This window comes from Xyrauchen texanus, chromosome 7 (assembly GCF_025860055.1).
Source record: "Xyrauchen texanus isolate HMW12.3.18 chromosome 7, RBS_HiC_50CHRs, whole genome shotgun sequence".
NCBI lineage: Eukaryota > Metazoa > Chordata > Actinopteri > Cypriniformes > Catostomidae > Xyrauchen > Xyrauchen texanus.
The window spans coordinates 40,300,365-40,326,430 of record NC_068282.1 but is presented as its reverse complement, the minus strand read 5'-3'; the positions used below and the strand labels follow the sequence as shown (position 1 = coordinate 40,326,430).

The window sequence follows — 26,066 nt, the reverse complement described above, 5'->3', positions numbered from 1 at the left end:
ATTTTTTTTTTTTGCAGTGTGCTCTAAAATTCTCTATTGTGTTTGCATTTTAAGTGTCACATTGTGTGGGTCATCTTCCTTTTTCACTGCTCTCTCTCAGTCTACTTCTGTCTCTGGTTCATTATCATTCCATACAGACTGACTTATCCTCAGACTTTGGCTGCTTGTCTTGATTAAGCACTGCTGTATCACTCTGCACCACCTCACTCTCTCTGTCTCTTCTCTGTTCATACAGCATTCACACACATAGAAACACACACTTTTGTCTCAGCTTATTAGTCTACACCATCACTGCAAGACACAACTGATCAAGCAATATTTACATTTTATCAAGCCCCATCAGGAATAATGGCACTCATTTATTAACCCTTTAAGCTTGGGGCCCATGTGCGGGCCAGCCGAGATTTTTATTTTGTATCTAACTAATGACCAATACAAAATGGGTATCATTTTTAAGCTTAAAAGCTGTACTTTGCAATGCATGTAGGCATTATGACCAAAACTGAACAAGTGCTTTGAAATTTTAAAGTGTTCTGTTTTGATAATTTATTCATAATTGAAAATAATCAATTTGCATGGTACATATTATTGTAATTGGTAAAAAAAAAAACATCAAATTGGTCATATAACCATGTGTCATTGTCTTTGGAAAGCTCTCAAAGAGAAGAATAAAAACAACCTTTTTTACTCACACACAAAAATAGTATATTTTAGTAAAAATAGTAATAATATACAGACTAATAGCTAAGTACATGCCTTTGACATACATGTTACATGTAAACAGGTGTGTTCAATGCAAAATTGCCGCAAACTAATTTTCACATGCAAATGAGCTTTGTGTCAAATTTTGCGCAAATTGTCCATTGTTGTATTTATTGCATTGATATTACATTTTTGAACTGTAATTCTTGAACTGTAGTTGATTTTAATCCAAGGAAGTGGGCTCTCTCGCAATATTAAGGGATATAGATCGTTGCTTCTTCAATAGTGTAATAGTTCTTTATTTGGCTGTGTTAACAGAGCAGCAGAATATGGATGCCAGTCCTGTTTTAGAGAGCTTAATAAGGTTATTGTTGGACTAAAATGAAGAGAACTGCTTACATTTTTTGACTCAAAACTGAATTTTGAGAGAGAGTTTGGTATACCTGTGTGAACAAGTCCGCAGTGGACCACTAGTTATCTGTCACTGTCTTCGCATGTTTTTTTTTTCATGAGGTGACTCAAAGAGGTAGGAGCTAACTCACATAGAGATAGAAGCTGTGTGTAATGTAAAGGTTTTAGATCCAGTCACTGTCTTGTACAAAGAAGCAGCTCCCACCAGTTTTGTGGTCTTGGTGCAACCCTAAAGCTGCACTCAACACAAAGCATTCAAAGCTGCTGTCAGTTAATAAAGATTTGACTAATCTCGAATGGTTGGACTTTGATTAATTAAATAACTGCATGTCAGTTGTAACAAGACTTTCTGGTGTTATGGAAGTCACCATCTTTGATATTTACTTCAGTCACTGTCACTGTGGTTACGGGTATAAATTATTGTGAGAATAAAAAAGGGACTTGACTTTGATTATTCGTTGATACAAGCATCATTCGTTACTATGGGAATCATAAGGAATTTAACAATTCAGGCTCCTCTTAATGATTTAGACTCCTAAAAGGTTCACGATTCGTACTTTTTAAAAAATATTTGGAAAACAAAATGTATAATTTTTAATGCATTTATCCCCTCAGCAGTCTTTTGCCAAATTATGAAATAATTTCAGATTTCAACAGAGCCCAGCAAAGCTGGACATAACGTAAGTCCAAACATAAATGTCAGTGAGGTTTATTGCACCTGTTGAAGTATTTTTGATTCACTAAATAGAACCAGCTGTGTTTCGTGCTGTACAGTGAATTTGAAAGAACTGGCTCATAAGAGTAATTTGCATGGGAATCGGACAACAATGGATGTGCTGTGTGTTTCACGCTGTAGAATCAGTACTAGGCAGTGCCGTCGCTAAATAGTGCAGTAGGAAACAGAGACAGAGCAGGGACGTGCACAGACAGGTGGCCACAGTGGCCCAAGCCACTGCCCCTATGCTCTCTTGGGCTGAGTTCTCCCTCTGGAGAAAGTAGTTTTATTTGCATATATTAATTTTATAATAATTAATCAATAATGACTTTCCAATTACTACAATTGCTGCACTACTAAATCATACAATTATATTATAAATTATATAGATTAAGTGAGCCCTTGAACTGTTGCTGAACTGAATATATCAAGCAATCTATCTGCTACAATTTGTCTGCTACAATTTTTACAAAAATATATACACTACATATAAAGCCAAGACTATTTGAAAGTCACATCTGTAAGTAAATATGGTTTCAATCCCAAACACCAACTGTGTGAATGATGCCTTAGTGTGGTTGTTGTCAACTGTCTGTCAACTTGAACTTGCCATTCTTAGAGAAAACCTCAGTCCATTAAAAGAAATCCTGCCCTCAATCTCAACAGATGTCTTTAAGCTTCATACCCCTATCTGTTATGATTCCAAACCAGTGACACAATCTACATTTCAAAGCTGCTTTTGTAACAGAGTAGCTGTTGTTTGCTGCTGCAGTCATGATATTCTTTAGCTTTTATATCCTCTATCCAGAGCTTGGAACCAAAAGACCTTTTGCCCTGAGGAAGTAATTCTGTGAGACTGTTTCACACTGATGATGTGTTTATTCATTTTTAATGAAACAGAGTGGCTTATCTGACCACTGGTGCACTGAAGGAAAAGATTGCTTGAAATGTTGACCCCATGGCATAATATAGTGAGACTTTTTTGATAATGAGACCAAAACTGAAATTTCGTGCCTAAAGCGAAGTATGTTAACATTTTATTTATGTTTTTGTTTTCATTATTTACAAAACAGAATAAAAGTTTGGTTATTCATGTAAACTGACCTTTTGACATTTTGAATACTATAATCTTGGCTTGTTTCGTGCATGAGTGGTAATTTAATTTTATTTTTTTTTCCCAATGTGCTCTAAATCCTTGTGGTGGCATAGTGACTCGCCTCAATCTGGGTGGCAGAGGACGAATCTCAGTTGCCTCCACATCTGAGACTGTCAACCCGTGCATCTTATCACTTGGTTTGTTGAGCACGTTTCCGCGGAGACGTAGCACGTGTGAAGGCTCACGCTATTCTACGCGGCATCTACGCACAACTCACCACGTGCCCCACCAAGAGGTTAACCCTACCTGACCCTACCCATCCTAGCAACCGGGCCAATTGGTTGCTTAGGAAGCCTGACTGGAGTCACTCAGCACGTCCTGGATTCGAACTTGCGAATCCAGGTGTGGTAGTCAGCGTCTTTACTTGCTGAGCTACCCAGGCTCCCCCATGAGTGGTTCTTAACTGGTGGTCACAGATCTGCTCTGATAGGTTAGTGAACAGTAGTGAAAAACTATAATAAAATGTAAATAATAAAATGCAACTTACTATATAATTGAACATTTAGGATAGTACAATAATAGGCTTATCAACTTTCAAAAGGGTGCAGGGGGGCTCTTTTGTTGTTGACATCAATGGACTTACAAACAAATTCTACAGTAATTTGGTGCATTTTTATTATATTTCACTTGGTAGATGCCTACATGGGAAGGTTGCATGACATGCCATCACTCTTGAAAACAAAACTGCTTAAGGTAAAAGAAAATGGAGTGACGATTTGCACTAGGTTTAAATAGCACCTGCCACACAGTGCAGCTATTTGCACTCAAATAGTCTAGTAGAAACCCACAAATTGAAGACAAACTGCTCCCCAAAATGTTTCTACAATGGCGTGGTGTGCAAAGTGAGGATGTGTTTTTCATGCGGACAACCTGGTTTTGATTCCCAACTTTTCCCCATTCTGTTTCCACTCTTAATATTTCCTTTAATACTACTTGTGATAAAAAGTAAAAATGTATATAATTGTTGGTTGCCTCACAGTGATTTGATCAAGGTGATGGTCGGGGAGTTGAGAGAAAGGATTTATAAGGTTTGGTAAAATGAACCACGGTTTTACAATAGTAATATATTAGTAATCATGTTTCTTGGCCGAAGCCATATTTTTTATGCAAATCACCATGGTGTTTCTGTAGTAATATGGTGTTTATATAATACAAATTTTAGAATTTTGTGATTTCCATGATTTTACTTCAAAACACTTTGGTGATACTAAGCTTACTGTTGTAAAACTATGGTTAATATCTGTAAGGGAAGTTTAGGGTTAGGTTTAGGGCTAGGAGTTGGTGTACTGTTGGGTGTCTGAGGGACTCTTAATAAACACTATGTTAGTATTAAATTAGGAGTGCAAATAGTGTCTGCCGCTATTTGCATTTGTGTCCAAATAGCATCTGACATTATTTGTACAAGGTTGACACTGTGTTGGGTAACCACTTGATGTGCAATGTAAATTCTAGGTCCTGAAGCAAACCCATTTGATAACCACTGCTGTACAATATCCTTTCATAATCTATAATCTATATTTATGTTTCATGACAGGGTTTGAAGAGCAGGACACGGATCTTTTTCTTTGCGACACGAACACGTGCAAGTTTGACGGAGAGTGTCTGCGAATCGGGGACACGGTGACGTGCATCTGTGATTTCAAGGTATGAATCAGTGCAACTCCAATATTGACATTTTATTTATTAGCATCAAATGTTGAATGTGTGATGGTGACAGAGGCAGAAAACAGACTCTCATTCTCTCACTTGATCAGTGTTCACTTTTTTTTTTTGTTTCTCCCCACAAAAGATTTAAAGTGCTGGTTCTTGCAAAAACAAATATTCTGTCATCATTTACTCACACTCGTGTTGTTTAAACCATATTACTTTCTTACTTCCAACTCTGTCACCATTCACTTTTATTGCATCTTTTCTATACAAGGCAAATGGGGTTTTAACAACATGAGGGTGTGATATTGGATCTTTGAGACATTTGTTATCACTATGTTAAAATATATCTGGCTTTTGATTACAAACTTTGGTATCTTGGCAAAGAGATCTTGTAGAGCTCTCTTCTGAAGGTCTGAAGCAGGGAGATATAAACAAAAATCTCATTGCTGTCTTGGATAAACAATTGAGATTTTAAGCCAATCTCATTTGTGATTATCCTGTCCTATGGGGTACACCTCCACATGCCTTCTTACAGAAAACACACACACATTCTCTCACTTGTTCAGAGTGCTTCACTCCACTTAGACATCGTGCATCTGTGTCTTGTTGCTGGCCAAGCTGCATCACTCAGATAAATAGCATTATCTGTCTACTTGCGTCGTGCAGGGGGGGTTTGCCTTTGATGCATCTGCTCGATCGCCCGGCCTCGCTCATCACAAAGCTTCCTTGTGCACTTAAGAAGGGTCATGCTGCTTTCATTTCTGCTCTTAATACAATTGAGCGGCACTAACGCTAGTCTGGGGCCATGTGAGAGCCTCTAGCTGTGGTGGGGAGGGTTATTGGGTAAGTATCATGTGCAATGAGATCCGCTGCCCGTCGCTGGAAGGGCGTGTATGGGGATGCCCTTCTCCTGTGGTCTGATGCTGCTGCCCAGAGCCCTGCAGCCAGCCTCCATTCCCAGATGGAGAACAGGATTGATGGAAAGAGTGTGTGTGTGTAAGAAAGGGAGAGAGATGAATGGATGTGATTCGTACAAGTTCACTTACTGAGATGCTATTGATCCAACTTTCATACTCAGACGGACTGCCTTCCATTTCTGTCCTTCTCTCTTGCTCTTTTCTTATTCTAGACAGACAGTTTGAATTATTTCTAAGCAGAAACAGTCACATGGTTACAAGGTGCCAGAGGCCACAATTAAAGTGCCTCATTAATGAAACTTTCATAAATATATGAGAAAAAAGGTAGTCATTTACACGTAAAATGGAGCTTCACAAAAACGTTCCTCTAGATTCACAAACACTTCATACCCCCCAAACGCCAATGAAAATGCCATTTAAGAAAGGCTTAAGACTCGCTAGTATATGAGAATAGAAAGCTTTCAACATCTATGCAAACAGTAATAAAAGTTTTTTTCTGTTGTATTGTGTGCCACTAGTGACACAAAACAGAATTGGAATCTGTTAGTGTGTCCTTACTGGGCTGAACATAACTAGTTTGGCCCAACCAATGGCATAATTTAGAGGTGGGACTATCTGTTTACCCAAACAATGGATATGGGGAGATGGGGAGAAAGTTTAAAACTTGTTTTAACTGCTATTAAGTTGGCTTGACAAAACCAAAACATTGTTATTCTACAGACTTGGTTAAGGTTTTTTCAAAATCCCTAAATCAAGACCAAAATCTCTTAATCAAGACTGTAACTCATTTTAGAGAGACAGACAAACAGACAGATAGATAGATAGATAGATAGATAGATAGATAGATAGATAGATAGATAGATAGATAGATAGATAGATAGATAGATAGATAGATAGATAGATAGATAGATAGATAATTATCTCCTTTATAAATGTGTGTGCTAATATGTAGGTATATGTGTATTGATTCAGTCTTTGTTTATGGTTTTTATACATCTTTATCTTATACGTGAAATAATGATTCTTGTTTTCTTGTTGTCATCATTTATGATCATTAATTTTCTAAATATCAGTATCGGAAGGCTTGATATTTCAAGATCGATCCACGTTTGTTATGTAACCACAGACACAAGAGGGAGTTTTGAACCTGAGCAGGGTTGTTTATTTACAAATTGTGAACAAAAGTGAAGGCAGACTTGTGAAGTACCGTTCATGGTGGAGATGGAGGGTGAATGGTAAGACTAAGCCAGATACGCAGAGGTGAGCTGATGTCAAGGGAGGTGTTCACTTGGTGAAGGTGAATCCACAGAATCCACAGGTATCACAGGTGAGCACCGGAGCTTTGGTAACCCACAGAAGAAGGCTCCAGTTCGTTGGAGACTGGGTGAGTAATCCACAGGAGATGATTGGAGAAAGGGTTAGTATTCTGCAAGAGATCGTTTAGAGCACAGATAGGTAATCGCTGGAACATGGGTTTGAGTCTGTGAACACGTTGGTGACAAGACAAAAAGTATGTGTTTTTTGTGCTTCTTATAGTGGTGTTGATTAGTCTCTTGAATTGGCTGCAGGTGTGAGTGATTAGTACTCTGGTGAGTTCAAGGGCTATGTTTGGATGACTGGGGAGCCTGGTGTATTTGTGACATTACTCCCATCTCCACGGGCCGTTCCTGCGAACCAAGACTCCAATGCCAACTGGATGCTGTGGGTGAGATGTGTGGAACTCGGTAAGTAGGGTCGGATCCAGGATGTCATTCTGAGGTACCCAGGATCTTTCTTCAGGTCCATAGCCCACCCAGTCTACTAGATTCTCAAGATGACCCCTGCAGTGCTCGGAGCTCTGGATCTCTCTCATATCATAGATGGGTCCATCCTCGAGGAGAAGCAGGAGAGGGGGGTTCTTCCATGGGGCCAGACTCTGTGGGTAAGAGAAAGAGGGGGATGGTGCGATAGAGAGACATGAAATGTGGGGTGGATCCGGTACTGAGGAGGAACTCGAAGCTGGTAGGTGATGGGGTTGATCTGTTTTGCGTGAAAGGTGAAGTTAAAGGTGAAGGGACCAATGTACCGGGGACTTAGCTTCTTACAGGGCAGGGGTATCCTGATGTCCTTTGTGGAGAGCCAAACCTTTTGCCTGGGTTGGAATGTGGGGGCCTCTGACCTTCGGGCATTGGCTTGTTTTTTTTTTTTGTTGCACACTGCTCTCTGGAGATGATGGTGAGCTAAATCCCAGACCCTCTCACTTTCTCTGAATCAGTGATCGACTGCAGGAACATCTGAAGGCTCTCCAGACCATGGGAATAGTGGGGGTTGTAAGCCAAGTATTAGAAAAGGTTAGGTTGGTGGAGGCTTAGTTGCTCATGACAGTCTTTGGGAGAGAGGGCATCAGCCTTGACATTTTTCATCCCTGGACGATAGGAAATGTTGAAGTCGAACCTGGTGAAGAATAGAGGGAATAGCATGAGGGGATGTCAGTGGAGGTGAGATTTACTGGGCTTTATATAGTGGTTGTGGTTATAGGCAATGGGTAGGGCTTACTGGAGTGAGTGACACATTTTACAATAGGTAAAGAGAGAGTTAAATTAGCCATGGGTGCCCCAGGATTATATCAGATGTTGTACACTCAAGAACCAGCAGCGTGACGTCTTCCACATGTAAGGAACCCACTTGAAGTCTGATCCTTGGAAAAGAGGTTTGCCTGTTATGGAGTGGATCCGGTATGCTGAGTCATTATCATTATCATTAGTAGTATTAAAGGAAATATTAAGAATGGAGACAGGAAACAAGATGGGTAAAAGTGGGACAAAAGAGTGAATCAAGCCAGGGTCGTCCGCACAAAAAAAGGCGACCAAGACCATCTCAACACACCACACCATTACAGCAACACATAAGGGTGCAGTTTGTCTTCAATTTCTGTGTTTCCACTAGACTGTTTGAGTGCAAATAGCCGCATTGTGTGGCAGGTGCTATTTACACCTAGTGCAAATAGTCACTTTTTTATAACTGTTGGCCATTGTTAAAGTAAAAACACTTTATTTTCTGTATAAAGCACCAGCTCTTTTATGCAGTAGAACCACTGCAAGCCTGCTGTTTCAGTTACACTGCTTCCGTGCTGCTTATGTATGCGGTGTGAAACTGGAAGAAAACACGCACACATACATTCATCGTAAAGCATGGAAGGAGGTCATCACCCTTACTGAGTCCTAATAAAGCGAGATGAAGGACTGAGTGCTTTAGCTCAATAGCGCCGGCGAAAGCCTCCATTAGAAGCCACTAACACAGTAACATAAACTACACACAAACACATGCTAACCAATGTTTGCCCATACCCTTTCCTTCCCTGCTCTCTTTTTCTCTGCCTTTCTCCCTGTCTCTCTTTTTCTACCCTTCGTTTACTGTAAGTAAACAGCTCTGATTAATTCAAGCGTCCTCTTCAAATGCATTTCTCACCGCATGTCAGTATTCAGTCAGTTAGTGTGTGTGTGTGTGATTTGGGTTTGTATAGTGCTATTTCTCTGGAGGTGTGTGGACACAGATAATTTCTCATACTCTTTTCAAATCTAATAAAGACAGAATTGTTTAATGGCACAAGGGAGTTTTCTTCCTGTTTTATTTAGGAGGTATATTGACCCCTTTAGGTAATCGTTGGAATTGCATTTGTTTAAAATTTTGAGTCTCCATAAAACTCTCTTTGTAAAACTTTAATTGTTAATGAACCTGAGTGTCATTTGTATTATGAATGTATTATTACAGCAGGAGGTCGACAGCACCATGATGTCAGACTGATAATAATGATTTCAGATGGTAATTAAATAAAAAGACCGTAGCCAGGGCTGGACTGAGAAGAGAAATCGGCCCAGGATTTTACATGGCAACAGGCCCAAAACTTGTAGGGGGGGGGGGGGATTGGGGGTCCGCTGTCCTTTTCTGCATATCGCGGCGCAGTTTTGTGGTCTGTTCTGCGTAACACGGTTGCTCATTTTGGCTTATCGCGACCCATTCGGCACATTTTGCGACCGGCCCGCACGGTACTCCCGATGGCCAGTCCACCCCTGATCGGCCCCAAAGTGCGTCGGCCCACTGGGAAAATGCCCGTTATGCCAGATTACCAGTCCAGCCCTTACCATAGTGGACACCAGCAATTCAGCTACAAAATAAGAGTAGATGCCTGTGTAGTGACATGTTTATAGCAGACTTTGTATTGCAGATTTTATTACAGGTAAAAAAAAATAAGTAATTCAATATATATTGATAATCATCAGCGAACTGTTCCCACAGCTAAAATATGAGGAATTATGTTAATAATATAACACACAAGGAGAATACACGATACCTGACAAATCTTAAACGATTGGATTGCAGTGTTCTGCTGTATTACATTTTTGCTGTTATTACTTAAAATAATGATAGGCTATTTCACTGTGTTTATTGTACATAGTTTTGTTATGTGCAAATTAGGAGTGGTAACTAGTTTAGTTGTTTAGTACCAGTTTGAAAGTCGTAGCTGTTCAAATCCTTGTTGTAGTTGTTTAAAATTTTCCTTTAAGACCTGTCTAAACTTTTTTAATGAGTTATAAAAAATTTAAACTGACTAATTTAACACCAAAAACTTCAGAGACTTCAACACCCCTAGGCTAACTTTGTTTACATTCTATGCACATGCAGAGCTGATGTGATTGCATACTTATACATTCTCAAAAATCAAGTTGTTTTTAATATAATTTAAAATAATTGATTAGAGAAAGTGCAAAAGCTCAGACTCCCACTGTATATTTAATTAATGTGAATTAACCCTTTAAGCTTGGATCAGAAGACAAATCAGAAGTGTTCCATTTTTATATATAAAAGTGGCATTTATTTTAAAGAAAGATAGCACAAACACACTTCTTATATAAGAAGTTAGTCCAAATAAAGCAAAAATAACCATGTTAGTCTTATTACATTAAAAAGTATTTTTTATACATATACTTTTCAAAATTAAGCCAAAAAGTATAGTGATACATTATGACCGAAATGACACCACTTGGTGAAAAGTAATTGCAAAAAATGTAATAAAATAAAAGTATCAAGAAAACGTCGTTCCCTGATGGAGGGAACGAGACGTTGTGTCGGAGAAGCGACACTAGGGGTCTCTCTTGAGCACCGAATGTACCTCTGATTCATTGAAAAAAAGCCAATGAGAAGTTGGCAGTCAGTATTTGCATACCCCGCCCCCGGACATACGGGTATAAAGGCGAGGCAAATACTACAGTTCATTCAGGATTTTTCCGAGGAGCCGGAAATGGTTCTGGCCACTACAGCGGTTCGGCTCAGCGACGTGGCCGGGAAGACACAACGTCTCGTTCCCTCCATCAGGGAACGGAGGTTACATCCGTAACCTAGACGTTCCCCATCCACGTTGTGTCGGAGAAGCGACACTAGGGGTCCAATTTAAATCCACCATGCGCTGAGCCGTGTACGTGTTCTGCTGACACAGGAGCGGGCAGGTATTTGTTACGTGCCAAACGACCAGCTGTGTCAGACTGCACGTACCCTTCCCCAATGCCCCAAAAAAGTTGTCGGAATCCTTCTGGTTACCCTAGGCAGGGGAACAAGGTGACGCTTGCCAACCTGGGAACGGGCCAAGCCTGGCTGGGCCTCTTTTCTCTCTATGTTTCTCGCATAGAGCAATAGACAGCCGGGGCCCTTACACACACTGAGGGAAGGGGGTCTTACCCAATTTCCCATTCTTTCAGGGGGGAAAAGACCCTGCGGAGACCACCCCGGCCCAACTGGGGAGGTACGGTGGTGAATACATCACATGTGTTTTTAGGAACACGACACGAGGAAGTGGCGCGGTGACAGATCCAGCCTCAGCGAGGGTGGATTTGCTACACACGGCGACTGGGGGGCAGCCGAAATTTACCCAAGGAGAACGCGGGTCTGCTCGTAAGGGGACCGTATCGCGGAAAATACACACAGGGGGAGTCCGCATAGAAGTCCCTACTCTGTGGAGCACCTATTCCAGTACAGGGTAGATCTGAGTACCCGCAGTGGATTGGGTCGGCAAGTTCCTCCGCCAAACTGCGGACCCATGAGGGCTAGGGAGGAATCGACCAGAGATTCGAGTTGAGTGAATTCTCCTGGGAAAAAAGACTCACTGTTTTACCTCAAGTGAGGGAAAGGCGTATATGCAAGCGATTCACCCGGCCAGCCCATCAGCGTGTTACCGAGTTCTACTGGCTCGGACCTGAGAAAACACGGGATGAAACTGACTCAACCCTGAGATTGTAGTCTCTCGTAAAGGTGTTGGGTGTCGCCCAACCCGCTGCTCTACAAATGTCTGCCAGGGAGGTATCCTTGGCCAGTGCCCACGAGGACGCAACGCTCCTTGTCAAGTGAGCTCGGACCCGCAAGTGGGGGGCACAGCCTGAGTGTGATAAGCCAGTGAAAAATGGCATTTACTACCCAGTACGCAAAGCACGTAATGGACACAGCAACGAAAGGGTTGGGTCTGCCTCCTCCCAGGGCAGCGCTTGCAGGTTCACTACCTGGTCTCTGAAGGGCGTGGTAGGAACCTTGGGCACATAGCCCGGTTGCGGGCTTAGGATCACGTCAGTGTCTACCGGACTGAACTCCAGGCAAGTGTCGCTAACAGAGAATGCTTGCAGGTCCCCGACCCTCTTGATGGAAGCGAGCGCGATCAGCAGGGCAGTCTTAAGAGAGAGGGTCCTGAGTCCAACCGATTGTAGCGGCTCGAAGAGAGGTCTCCGGAGGCCCTGCCCCTGAGAAAGAAGGTCCTCCCTCAGGGGAATTCGCCAGGGAGGGGCTGTCACGAGGAGCACGAGGTCCGAGAACCAGGTCCGGTTGGGCCAGTAGGGAGCCACTAGTGTCACGTGTTCCTCGTCCTCCCTGACCTTGCACAGCACCTACATTTACATTTACATTTACATTTATTCATTTAGCAGACGCTTTTATCCAAAGCGACTTACAAAAGAGGAGGAACATCAGCGAATCATCTTAGGGAGACAGTGGTACAAAAAGTGCCATATTACAAAGTTTCACTATCATCATAATAGTATACAAAACAGATTTAAGTGCAACAAGAAATGTAAATAATTTTTTTTTTTTTTTTTTTTTTTAGTGACCGGTTAAGTGCTTTTGGAAAAGATGTGTTTTTAGCCGTTTTTTGAAGATAGAGAGTGAGTTAGCTTCCCGGATTGAGTTAGGAAGGTCATTCCACCACCGTGGTATGATGAAACTGAAAGTCCGGGAAAGTGTTTTGGTGCCTCTTTGTTTTGGTACGACAAGGCGACGTTCCTTAGCCGACCGCAGGCTTCTGGTGGGAACGTAGCTCTGCATAAAGGTTTTTAGGTATGCTGGAGCAGACCCAGTGACTGTTTTATATGCCAGCATTAGGGCCTTGAATTTAATACGTGCATGAACCGGCAGCCAGTGGAGAGAGACAAAGAGTGGTGTAACGTGCTCTCTTAGGTTCATTAAAGACCAGACGTGCTGCTGCATTCTGGATCATTTGGAGAGGTCTAATAGCACATGCAGGAAGGCCTGCAATGAGAGCGTTACAGTAGTCCAGTCTAGTTATGACAAGGGACTGAACGAGCAGTTGTGTGGCATGTACAGAGAGGAAGGGTCTTATCTTCCTGATATTGTAGAGTGTAAATCTACAAGATCTTGCAGTTTTTGAAATGTGGTCTGTGAAATTTAGCTCATCATCAATGGTTACCCCTACATTTCTGACCGTTTTGGAAGGTGAAACTGTAGTTGGATCCAGCTGCACGGTGATGTTGTGTTCAACAGCCGGGTTGGCTGGAAAGACAAGGAGTTCGGTCTTGGCAGGGTTGAGTTGAAGGTGGTGTTCCTTCATCCAGGCTGAGATGTCTGCCAGACAGGCAGCGATTCGAGCGGTCACTGTGGTGTCATTGGGCTGGAAAGACAAGTAGAGTTGCGTGTCATCAGCGTAGCAGTGGTAAGAGAAACCATGTGACTGGATGATGGGTCCCAGTGATGTTGTGTATATGGAGAAGAGAAGTGGCCCAAGCACTGATCCCTGAGGTACCCCAGTAAGTAACTGGTGTGGCTTGGATACTTCCCCTCTCCATGCTACCTCAAAGGACCTTTCTGAGAGATAAGAGTTGAACCAGTCAAACCCAGTTTAGAGAGGGTGGAGAGAAGGAGCTGATTTTTGACTGTGTCAAAGGCAGCAGAAAGGTCCAGCAGAATCAGAACGGATGATTTCGATTCAGCTTTCACCTGTCTCAGCGACTCGATGACAGACAGCAGGGCAGTCTCAGTGGAGTGTCCACTTTTGAAGCCTGACTGATTGTCATCCAACAGCTTGTTCTGTGAGAGATAGGCGGAGATCTGATTGAAAACTGCCCTTTCAAGTGTTTTTGCCATGAACGGGATGAGAGAGACTGGTCTGTAGTGTTCTATCTGTGTGGGGTTAAGTGCAGGTTTTTTCAGCAGTGGGGTTACTCGAGCCTGCTTAAATGTAGTGGGAAAAGTTAATTATGTGTGTAAGTGCCGGTAGGATGGACGGAGAGATGGCCTGGAGAAGGTGTGATGGAATGGGGTCAAGGGAACAGGTTGTGGGGTGATTGGAGAGGAGGAGTTTAGAGACCTCAGTGTCAGTTAAAGAAGAGAACATAGGGAAAGAAGGGTTGCATACAGGAGCCAGGTGTTTGACAGGGTGTGGTGCTGTGAATGTATTGCTGATGGCTGTAACCTTATCAGTAAAAAATGTGGCGAATATATCTGTGTGGCAGGGCGGAGGGCGGGGCCGGGTCGTGATCCTACACACCCGGTCCCGTATTAGGCTAATTATGCCTCCGTGAGGTTTAAAGGCTGACTTCAGAGGGCCGTGCGGGAGAGAGAGATCGTTAGCGGACATGTCCGTCATGTGTGTTTGTGTTGTCTTTTAAGTTTTCCATTAAACTATGATTTATATTGACAAGCCGGTTCTCGCCGCCTCCTTTCCCATCCTTTAACTGTTTTACATTGGTGCCGAAGCCCGGGAAGGAGGAGGGATACGCCTAAGTAGAGTTCTCGCCACTACCGCCCACCCCAACGGAGCAGCCGCGGCCATCTGCCGGGGGACGAAGAGCCCAGCCACCTGAACGAGGACAATGGCCGCCGACCGTGAGGGGAGGAGGGGCTCCTAGCCGACCGCCTGGAGCGGTCAGGGCCGCTGCCAGGGGCGGAGGAGTCGCCTACCGGCCGCTGAAACACGGCGGGGTTTAAGACCGCCGACCGCGAGCGGGGAGGGGCTCACTGCCGACCACCTGGAGCGAGAGAACCGCTGCCAGGGGCGGGGGAGACCCCTTCTAGTCCCCAAGAACGCGCCGGGGTGTTCCGTCCGCCAGGGGCTGGAGGACTGCCTCAGATCCGCCCGGAGAGGCGCGGCTGTCGTCCGATAAAGGGTGGAGGAGTGGCCGAGGAACAAGCTGCGGCGTATCGGAGAACTGGCGAGTAAGTTTTTTTTTCATCTCTCTCTCCTCTCTCTCTCTCACTGTCGCTCTGCGTTGGCTTTTATCCTCTTTTAAATTGTACAGTTTTTTGGGGGGGTAATACACTGTTACAGGAGTACCCTCCCATTTTAATCATTTCGGTTTCCCTCCCCTTGTCCCCTCCCTCGTCCAGGTAGATGGGGATGACCTGCCGGCAGTCAGCTGAAGGCGCCCTCCCCAGGGAAAGGGGGATGTACGTCAGGCCGGGGGCTCCCCAGCCTGAGAGAACGAGGGAGGAATGTGGCAGGGCGGAGGGCAGGGCCGGGTCGTGATCCTACACACCCGGTCCCGTATTAGGCTAATTATGCCTCCGTGAGGTTTAAAGGCTGACTGCAGAGGGCCGTGCGGGAGAGAGAGATCGTTAGCGGACATGTCCGTCATGTGTGTTTGTGTTGTCTTTTAAGTTTTCCATTAAACTATGATTTATATTGACAAGCCGGTTCTCGCCTCCTCCTTTCCCATCCTTTAACTGTTTTACAATCTGCTGTCAGTGATGTGTCAGGTGGTGGAGGGGGAGGGCAGAGAAGTGTGTTACATGTTCTAAACAAGCTACGAGTGTCAGTGGTGCTATTGATCTTGGTCTGGTAATATGACGTTTTTGCAGTTTTAACATTATTTGAAAAATTTGCGAGCAGAAGCTGATATTTACCTAGATCAGCTGAATCTTTAGATTTCCGCCATCTCCTCTCAGCTGCCCTGAGATCAGTCCGATGTTCACGAAGGACATCAGACAGCCAGGGGCTGGGTGGTGTAGTCCGTGCTGGTCTAGAGGAGAGAGGACAGATGTTGTCTAGACAGGTTGTTAAAGTAGAGCTAAGTGTGTCTGTGGCAGTGTTTACATCAAGCATGGAAAATACATTTATTGTGGGAAGAGAGGCAGAGACATCAGTGGAAAGGCGAGAGGGTGAGAGGGAACGGAGGTTACGGCGAAAGGAAACCAAAGGTGGGGTCGGTTTTACAATGGATGGGAGAATCATGTTGAATTGAACAAAGTAGTGATCAGAGACATGTAAAGGTGTAACAAGAATATTAGAGGTGGTACAGTTACGTGGAAAAATGAGGTCCAGCTGGTTGCCCGACCTGTGAGTTGCTGTGGTGTGTAGTCTTTCCAAGTCAAATGAGGCCAGAAGAGTATTCAGTTCAATGGCCTGGGGTTTGTCTTGGTGTATGTTGAAATCACCAAGAACCACAAGTGGCCTGCCATCGTCTGGCAAGGAGGACAGCAGGGCATCCAATTCCTCAAGAAAGCTTGTCAGCTGACCTGGGGGGCGATAGATGACAACAACATGTAATTTTGTGGGTTGCATTGTAGTAATGGCATGGAATTCAAAAGATGTATTGTTACATAGTGAAGCCTGTGGTGAAAAAGTCCAGTTATTATGGATGAGCAAACCTGTTCCCCCACCCCTACCAGTATGTCTAGGGGTGTGGGAGAAGGAGAAGTAGTTGGAGAGAGCAGCAGGTGTTGCTGTATCCTCAGGACGTATCCATGTCTCTGTCAGTGCCAGGATGCTGAGGGTGGACTGCGTGGCGAAAGCTGGAATGAAGGCAGCTTTGTTCACAGCAGACTGGCAGTTCCAGAGTCCCACTGAGAACGAGAGTGGAGCAGGTGTTGAAGTGCAGAGCGGCCGTAGGTTGTGTGGGTTGCGTTTTGTCTTGCATCTGTATCTTGTGAACGGTCTACAACAGATAACAGGGATGTGCTTGAAGGCATGTGTTATTAGTGAACTAGACATGTTAGTATGTATGTATAAGTAAAATAATAAAAGAGATAGAATAGAAAAATACTTAAGTGCTTTGGTGAGTGGAGCCTTGTCAGTGTCCTTGCTCGGTGGACTCGCACAGGTAGACTCGCAGGTCTTTACCCAAGTAGGTCTTCACACGAGGAGGGCTTCACACGAGGGCCACCACTTCCGCTGCTGCTTCCGCGTCAGCATTAAGTCCAATAAATAACCACTTTTACGAGCCGTTCAGTGGAAAAAAGCAGCCACGCCTTAATGCTACTTATCACAACAAAGCTAGTCACGTGGTCACCGAAACCGAAACTCAGGGTTGCTTGCGGGAACAAAGCGCAACTTCTGTACAAGCGCAAATAAATTATGCTGCACTTTAGCAATAAATAATACTCTAAAACAAGTGACACACTGTTTGCAGACACTAAAACGACGACAGTTTTACACACACACAGGATAACCAACCCGAAGTCTAAGCAAATCTAGCAACGAATCCTACGTGACAAGTTTAAACAAGTCTAACAATTCTATCAGCGAATACTATGGGACAAGTCAACACAAATATAGAGCACATATACCAAACACACGTCTAAGCGACCCGCGTTCAAGACAGTAAACAGACAGCACCTGATCTAGCAATGAATACCAGTATAACAACGTTAAAAACTATGAAATAAACACACTTACATACAACTGCAGACTCCTGTAGATAGATCGCTTCTCCTGAATGACTATGTTTCTAAAAGTTTAAATAGCTTACCTGGCGCTGGCCACGCCTTAATGCTACTTATCACAACAAAGCTAGTCACGTGGTCACCCGAAACCGAAACTCAGGGTTGCGCGGGAACAAACGCAACTTCTGTACAGCGCAAATAAATTATGCTGCACTTTAGCAATATATAATACTCTAAAACAAGTGACGCACTGTTTGCAGACACTAAAACGGCGACAGTTTTACACACACACAGGATAACCAACCCGAAGTCTAAGCAAATCTAGCAACGAATCCTACGTGACAAGTTTAAACAAGTCTAACAATTCTATCAGCGAATACTATGGGACAAGTCAACACAAATATAGCGCACATACACCAAACACATGTCTAAGCGACCCGCGTTCAAGACAGTAAACAGACAGCACCTGATCTAGCAATGAATACCAGTATAACAACGTTAAAAACTATGAAATAAACACACTTACATACAACTGCAGACTCCTGTAGATAGATCGCAATCTAGCACCTGTGCAAGAAGGCTCACTGGGGGAATGCATACTTGCGTAGCCCCGTGGGCCAGCTGTGTGCCAGCGCGTCTGTCCAGCGAGCCTCTGTTCGGCCATACCAGAGCGGGCAGTGGGAGGTCTCTCGGGAGGCAAGCAGGTCTACCTGGGCTCTGCCGAACCATTCCCAAATCAGCTGGACCGACTGGGGGTGGAGCCTCCACTCTCCACTGGGTAAGCTCTGTCGTGACAGTGCGTCCGCTATCACATTGAGCTTGCCGGGAATGTGAGTGGCACGCAGCGACCTGAGTCGCTGCTGGCTTCAAAGGAGGAGACGACGGGCGAGTCGTGACATGTGGCGGGAGCATACGCCGCCTTGGCGATTTATGTACGCTACCGCAGTGGTGCTGTCTGACCTGATTAGGACGTGTTTGTCTCGAATTAACGGGAGAAACCTCTGCAGGGCAAAGAAAACAGTCAACAACTCAAGGCAATTGATATGCCAGCACAGCGGGGCCTCTCTCCAAAGGCCGGTAGTGACCAGGACGCGTGGGGACACCTGCTGCCCGTAGAAAGCAGAGGTCTGTCCAGGGTCTTAAGGCTTTTCGGCAGGCGGGGGTGATTGTCACACGGTGCGTGCCGTGGCACCATGCTCGTCTCGGGACTCGAGTCTGAAGCCAGTGCTGAAGCAGTCTCATATGCATCAAACCCAGAGGCGTGGTTGCGGCGGAGGATGCAATCTGCCCCAGGAGCCTCTGGAAGAGTTTTAGAGGGACCGTTGTGCCTGGCCTGAATTTGGCGAGGGAACTCAGCACCGACTAGGCACGCTCGTTTGTGAGACGTGCGGACATTGAGACTGAGTCTAACTCCATGCCGAGAAAGGAGATGCTCAGAACGGGGGTGAGCTTGCTCTTTTCTCGGTTGACCTGAAGCCCCAAGCGGCTGAGGTGCCTGAGCACCTGGTCTCTGTGAGCGCATAGTAACTCTCGGGAGTGGGCCAGTATGAGCCAGTCGTCGAGGTAATTGAGTACGCGGATGCTGGCTTCTCGGAGTGGGGCAATAGCTGCCTCTGCGACTTTCGTGAAGACGCGAGGGGACAGAGACATGCCGAAGGGGAGGACTTTGTACTGGAATGCCTGGCCGTCGAACGCCAAGCGTAGAAAAGGTTGATGTCGCGTCAAAATTGAGACGTGGAAGTACGCGTTATTCAGGTCTACAGCTGTGAACCAATCTAGGTGCTGGGCGCATGTCAAGATACACTTGTGCGTGAGCATTTTGAATGGGAGTTTGAGCAGCACTCGGTTGAAAACTCGCAGGTCCAAGATTGGTCGTAAGCCGCCGCCTTTCTTGGGTACAATGAAGTAAGGGCTGTAGAAACCCTTCTTCATTTCGGTTGGAGGGACAGACTCTATCGCGTCTTTGAGTAGAAGAGTAGCGATCTCCACGCGCAGGAGTTTGGCATGTTGGCCGAGCACTGCAGTAAAGCGGACGCCCACGAAGGGGGACGGGGGCCTGGCAAACTGAATTGCGTAACCAAGTCGGATGGTCCAGGCCAGCCAGCGAGACAGGTTGAGAAGTGAGAGCCACGCATCCAGTCTCCTTGCTAGGGGCAACAAAGGCTCGGACGGAAGCCAGCAAGCGTACCGGGGAGGCTGGAGGCTCGCGGGGATTTACCCGGCGAACACAGCTCGTCTTTATCCCCAAATCGCCTTCATCGCCCGCAGCGCCTGCCCCAATCCCGTGGGAAAGAGGTGAGGCGCGGGGGGCGGCTGAAGTGGCTTTCTCTCATGACAAAAGAAAGCCCACGACCGCGATGCTGTCATGGCTATGTTCTCGCCCTGAAAACATAGACCATTCATAAAAACGCTGCCTGCGTGTAATTGCAACCCAGGTACGCCAGGCAGCTTTTATGACCGTAGGAGGTGGGGAGAAATCGACCGCATCCACAAACGGTCGATTTCTTTAAAAAGACGCTCAACGCCGCTGTGTATTGCTCTTTTAGAGAAAATCACTCTCTTAAACAACTCTCTTAGGTTTGGGTTTCTGCACTGTCGAAGCGCCCAGGGGCAATTGCACTGCCGTGCAAGAAGGAGAAATCGGCGCTGTAACACGCCCTCAATCCAACAGCATGCAGAGCGTCAGAGGAATACTGGAACTGGTGTGATCTCACGCGAACAGCATGCACAACCATCGGCGCCGAAGAAAATTTCTGAATGAACTCTAGTATTTGCCTCGCCTTTATACCCGTATGCCCGGGGGCGGGGTATGCAAATACTGACTGTCAACTTCTCATTGGCCTTTTTTCAATGGATCAGAGGTATATTCGGTGCTCAAGAGAGACCCCTAGTGTCGCTTCTCCGACACAACGTGGAGAGAGCGACAGACGGGGAAGTGAAGTTATTGTTCTAAGGTGATCTCTAGCATCATTTGTGTGCAGATTACTTTGTTATGTCATATTTTGTTACGTAATGCACTGACAGTGAGACATTTTGAAGTGTGACTTATGCATACTTTTAGGGGTCACTCTATGTTATACAGTTCTGTCAGTTTTACCAGAATATCTGTCTTGTTACCCAATATAGATAATGAATCTTTAACAATAATAATAATAATAAAAAAAGCTTTTGATATTTCTGTTTGAAGAGGTTATATAAATTGACAAGTACCAAGCATTGTGGTTCTCATAATTTTTGTGTAATATGTTAGAAAAAACGTAATTTGTCTCATTTGTGTTGTGTTTTAGTGGTGTTAATCCTTTTCAATGCAATGTATAAATTGTTCATGAAAAATAGTCATTGTTAATAGACATTTTATATTTTCAAATGTTCTCTAACAAGTTAGCCAATTTTTTTTTTTCTCTTTTAATTTTTGTATGCTGATACCTGTTGTAACAGTCTATGGCCACCTCTAGAATCACCCACATGTTGTACACATAAGTGTGCGTGAATGTTAAACCCATATAACATGGATGTCGATATCAATGGGAAGTGCAAATAAATTCAGCTTGTTCTGATTTACATCATCACATTCTTTGTTGCTGGCGGCATTTGTAAGTCGCACTATTACATTCAAACTTTCAAAGAGCCCCTCTCCCATCCCATGTTTCTGTCTTTCTCTATGTGTGTATGCCATTTTCTCTTTGTCCTTCTCACTTTTGCTCTCATTTCCTTTTACGGCCATTTGTCAGCACTTCTGTGTTTGCTGTGTGTGATGTTATAGTGTGTTTGATTATGTCAGTTGTGTGTGTGTATGTGTGTATTACAGATAGATATATGACCTCTTCTCTAATGGCTGATGTAAATAACATCTCTCTGCTTCTGTGGGCTTGATATATGAGTGTGAAACTGGTTCACCTTCTGTGCTCTTGCCTTTGGGTCACCTGTTTCCTCCGGGCACAACACCACAGCTGGCAACAACAACACCAGCGGTTATGTGTTATTCTCCCCTCATCCTGTGTGTGTGTGGATGTATGTGTGTGTGTGTGTGTGTGTGTGTGCAGAAGTCTCATGCCCAGTAAAACTGAGGAGGCATGATTTTTGAGCCAAAGGGTGGCTTCTGCTGAGTCACAAATGTAAAGCAGTTCGATGGAAAGGAGGAGGCGAGAACCGGCTTGACAATATAAATAATAGTTTAATAAAGAAATAAACCAAAAGACACCAACACACACATAGGATGGACAGCTGCCCCTAAACGTTCTCTCTCTGTCGGACCACTGTCCGCAGTCATCCTTTATCCATCTCGGAGGCTTGATTAGCCTGATAAGGGGCCGTGTGTGTAAAATCACTTGTAAAAGGGCCTTCCGCCCTATCACATTCCTCCCTTGTTCTCTCAGGCCGGGGAGCCCCCGGCATGACGTACATCCCCACCCCCCTCTTTCCCTAGGGGAGGGTGTGCCTTATGCCCCGTCTGCCGGCAGGTCATCCCCGCCTTCTTGAATCTGGGAGGGGACATGGGGAGGGAAACAATAATGAAAACAGGGGGGTACTCCCTGTAACAGTGCAGTACACCCCAACAAAAAAAAAACAGTACAATTTAAAAGAGAGGGAAAAGGCCAACGCGGAGTGGCAGTGGAAGAGAGAGAGGAGAGAGAGAGAAAGAAAGAAAAAGAACACTTACTTGCCGGTTCTCCGATACGCAATAGCTTGGTCCTCGGCCACTCCTCCACCCTCTAGTGGATGACAGCCGTGCCTCACCAGGCGTATCGGAGGCAGTCCTCCAGCCCCTGGTGGATGGAACACCCCGCCACGTTCTGGGGGAATAGAAGGGGTCTCCCCTGCCCCTGGCAGCGCTTCTCCCGCTCCAGGCGGTCGATAGTGAGCCCCTCCCTGCTCTCGGTCGGCAGCATTTCAGTGGCTGGTAGGGGTCTCCTCTGCCCCTGGCAGTGGCCCTGACATGAACTCACATTCAGTGAGTCAGTATGGGTTACATGAAAATAAAGAAGCAATCGAGACAGCCTAATTAGATAAAAGAACTTTGTCCGGGTGTACCTAGGAGAATTGGTGCTGTTTTGAAGAGAAAGGTGGTCACACCAAATATTGATTTAGCTTTTTTTCTGTTTACTTGACTTAGTATGACTTTAATTAATAAAGGAAAACTATACAAAAAAAATGTAAGCCTAAATCTTTTGCACAGTAATGTATTTTATATATAAAGTATATAGATATTGATAAAACTAGACAGCTCTGAGAACGTTTGCAGCAATAAACTTATTTAAGCGTTAATGCATTAACCACTGAAACCAGAAATCAACAACAAATTTACGAAACTAAAGCTAACAATCATAGAGTGAAAATGAATTAAAACAAAACTAAATTGAATGGACAAATTGTGTAGGTCCCCAAGTGAGCCAGGATTGCTCCAGGTGCTGCCACAAAAATAGGTGCATGATGCCAGAGAGTGTGTGTGCACACGTGGGTGTGTTTGGGTGGTTTACGAGGATTTTTTTTTTTAAGGTTACAAACTGGTAATTACAAGGATATTATGCCTTAAATGTGGTTTATGAGGATGTTTCTAGTGTCCCCATAATTTAAATCGTTAATGTTTCTAGTGTCCCCATAATTTAAATCAACACCAACACCAACACGTGTGTGTGTGTGCGTGCGTGCGTGCGTGTGTGCGTGTGTGTTCTTCAGGTGTCATGGCCAGGTATAATAATATAGCCACTCTTTCACTCTTCGCTTGGTACATCTGAACCTGTGTCTCGTTTTCCGTAGTGCTGGTGTAGAGTAATTAAAGTTTGTCCTCATCTGATCTCAACTATTAAACATTTACAACAGAAACATGCATCTGTGACACCTGTGCTCTCTCTCTCTCTCTCTCTCTCTCTCTCTCGCTCTCTCTCTCTCTCTCTCTCTCTCTCTCTCTCTTTACAGTGCAGCACTGACTATGCTCCAGTGTGTGGATCTAATGGAGAAAGCTATGAGAACCACTGTCTCCTGCGCAAAGACGCCTGTAAACTTCAGACAGAGGTGCTGGAGGTGTCAGAGGGTGCCTGTCCTGTTGGTATGTCCATGTGTCTTAAGCCAAGTGCACACAAAGACTGAAGCTTCTTGTCCTTTCATGTTATAGAGTCATTGAATATTAAAATGCACATATGTTTATAGATGCAAGTTTAGTATCACCTCAGCAATTAAACATTATATGTGTCGTGTTACTTTCACGTTGATATGTGAGTAAGTTTGTGTGAGAACAGAATTTCAGCATCACTGATACAGTTTGGGTGGGGAGTGAACATACCTGGTTTGTGATAAGTTGTGTAAAGTGTGCAGGGTGACATCCTTCTGTCTTGAAGTGTGTGGTTGACCTAAGCATTCAGCATTAATCTCCCATTGATGACTTTTTAGAATATTGGCTCAAATTAATAAGTTATTTGCCATGAGTTAAATAAATTTGAATTTAAAAAGTGGAATTGTTTCAAAACATTTTAAAGACTGTGTAAATGTTAGTATAAAAAAATGGAAAATTATATTTCCAAACACTTTGGCTAATGAAATGTAAAGGCTGTGTAAATGTTAAAAACATTAGTGTTATATTTGCTGAAAGTTCTCATCATGATAGTGTAACATGTTTTACAAAACTAGCATTTAAAAATACTAGACAAAATGCAATGTAATTGAATTGATGGCACGTTTATAGGCATTATAAACTCCTTAATTATTATCTCAATAGATTTATGAATTTCTATCCCACTTCCAGAGTCATCCGATTGGTCAATTATTTTAAAACTGACTGCTGTGCATTCAAAGTTGAACTATTTTTACACAGGCCAATAAAAAATAAGGTCTGTTCTGATGCTAAATGAAAATTATAGAAATGCAATTAATTACAGGTGAAACTCGAAAAATTAGAATATCGTGCAAAAGTTAATTAATTTCAGTAATTCAACTTAAAAGGTGAAACTAATATATTATGTAGACTCATTACAAGCAAAGTAAGATATTTCAAGCCTTTATTTGATATAATTTTGATGATTATGGCTTACAGCTTATGAAAACCCCAAATTCAGAATCTCAGAAAATTAGAATATTGTGAAAAGGTTCAGTATTGTAGGCTCAAAGTGTCACACTCTAATCAGCTAAACACCTGCAAAGGGTTCCTGGCCCTTTAAATGGTCTCTCAGTCTGGTTCAGTTGAATTCACAATCATGGGGAAGACTGCTGACCTGACAGTTGTGCAGAAAACCATCATTGACACCCTCCACAAGGAGGGAAAGCCTCAAAAGGTAATTGCAAAAAAGTTGGATGTTCTCAAAGTGCTGTATCAAAGCACATTAATAGAAAGTTAAGTGGAAGGGAAAAGTGTGGAAGAAAAAGGTGCACAAGCAGCAGGGATGACCATAGCCTGGAGAGGATTGTCAGGAAAAGGCCATTCAAATGTGTGGGGAGCTTCACAAGGAGTGGACTGAGGCTGGAGTTACTGCATCAAGAGCCACCACACACAGACGGGTCCTGGACATGGGCTTCAAATGTCAAACGTCTTACCTGGGCTAAAGAAAAAAGAATTGGTCTGTTGCTCAGTGGTCCAAAGTCCTCTTTTCTGATGAGAGCAAATTTTGCATCTCATTTGGAAACTAAGGTCCCAGAGTCTGGAGGAAGAATGGAGAGGCACACAATCCAAGATGCTTGAAGTCCAGTGTGAAGTTTCCACAGTCTGTGTTGGTTTGGGGAGCCATGTCATCGGCTGGTGTTGGTCCACTGTGCTTTATTAAGTCCAGAGTCAACGCAGCCGTCTGCTGGGACATTTTAGAGCACTTCATGCTTCCTTCAGCAGACAAGCTTTATGGAGATGCTGACTTCATTTTCCAGCAGGACTTGGCACCTGCCCACACTGCCAAAAGTACCAAAACCTGGTTCAATGACCATGGTATTACTGTGCTTGATTGGCCAGCAAACTCGCCTGACCTGAACCCCATAGAGAATCTATGGGGCATTGCCAAGAGAAAGATGAGAGACATGAGACCAAACAATGCAGAAGAGCTGAAGGCCGCTATTGAAGCATCTTGGTCTTCCATAACACCTCAGCAGTGCCACAGGCTGATAGCATCCATGCCACGCCGCATTGAGGCAGTAATTAATGCAAAAGGGGCCCAAACCAAGTACTGAGTACATATGCATGATTATACTTTTCAGAGGGCCGACATTTCTGTATTTAAAATCCTTTTTTTATTGATTTCATGTAATATTCAAATTTTCTGAGATTCAGAATTTGGGGTTTTCATAAGCTGTAAGCCATAATCATCAAAATTATATCAAATAAAGGCTTGAAATATCTTACTTTGCTTGTAATGAGTCTATATAATATATTAGTTTCACCTTTTAAGTTGAATTACTGAAATTAATGAACTTTTGCACGATATTCTAATTTTTCGAGTTTCACCTGTATATAATCATGCATAGTTAGGATGCACATTTCCCATATCTTTTGTTTATGTAAGGAAGTGTCCAATTAAACTTAACAGTATTTTGCCGCAAATTCACTTGGTAGAAGCCAGCCAAATTACATAGATGCCAACATGACAGATTGCGTGACATACCACACATCTTTGAAAGCCATGAATGAAAC

At 43.9% G+C, this 26,066-nt stretch overlaps 1 protein-coding gene across 1 annotated transcript in view; it reads left to right on the top strand.

The window, feature by feature from the left end:
- tmeff2b (transmembrane protein with EGF-like and two follistatin-like domains 2b) overlaps positions 1-26,066 on the top strand; it is a 101,336-nt gene that overhangs the window by 13,990 nt on the left and 61,280 nt on the right. Inside the window, exons 2-3 of the mRNA XM_052129731.1 lie at positions 4,519-4,628; positions 23,378-23,507. Coding sequence (XP_051985691.1) covers positions 4,519-4,628; positions 23,378-23,507 — 240 coding nt within the window. The remainder of the gene's footprint in view (positions 1-4,518; positions 4,629-23,377; positions 23,508-26,066) is intronic.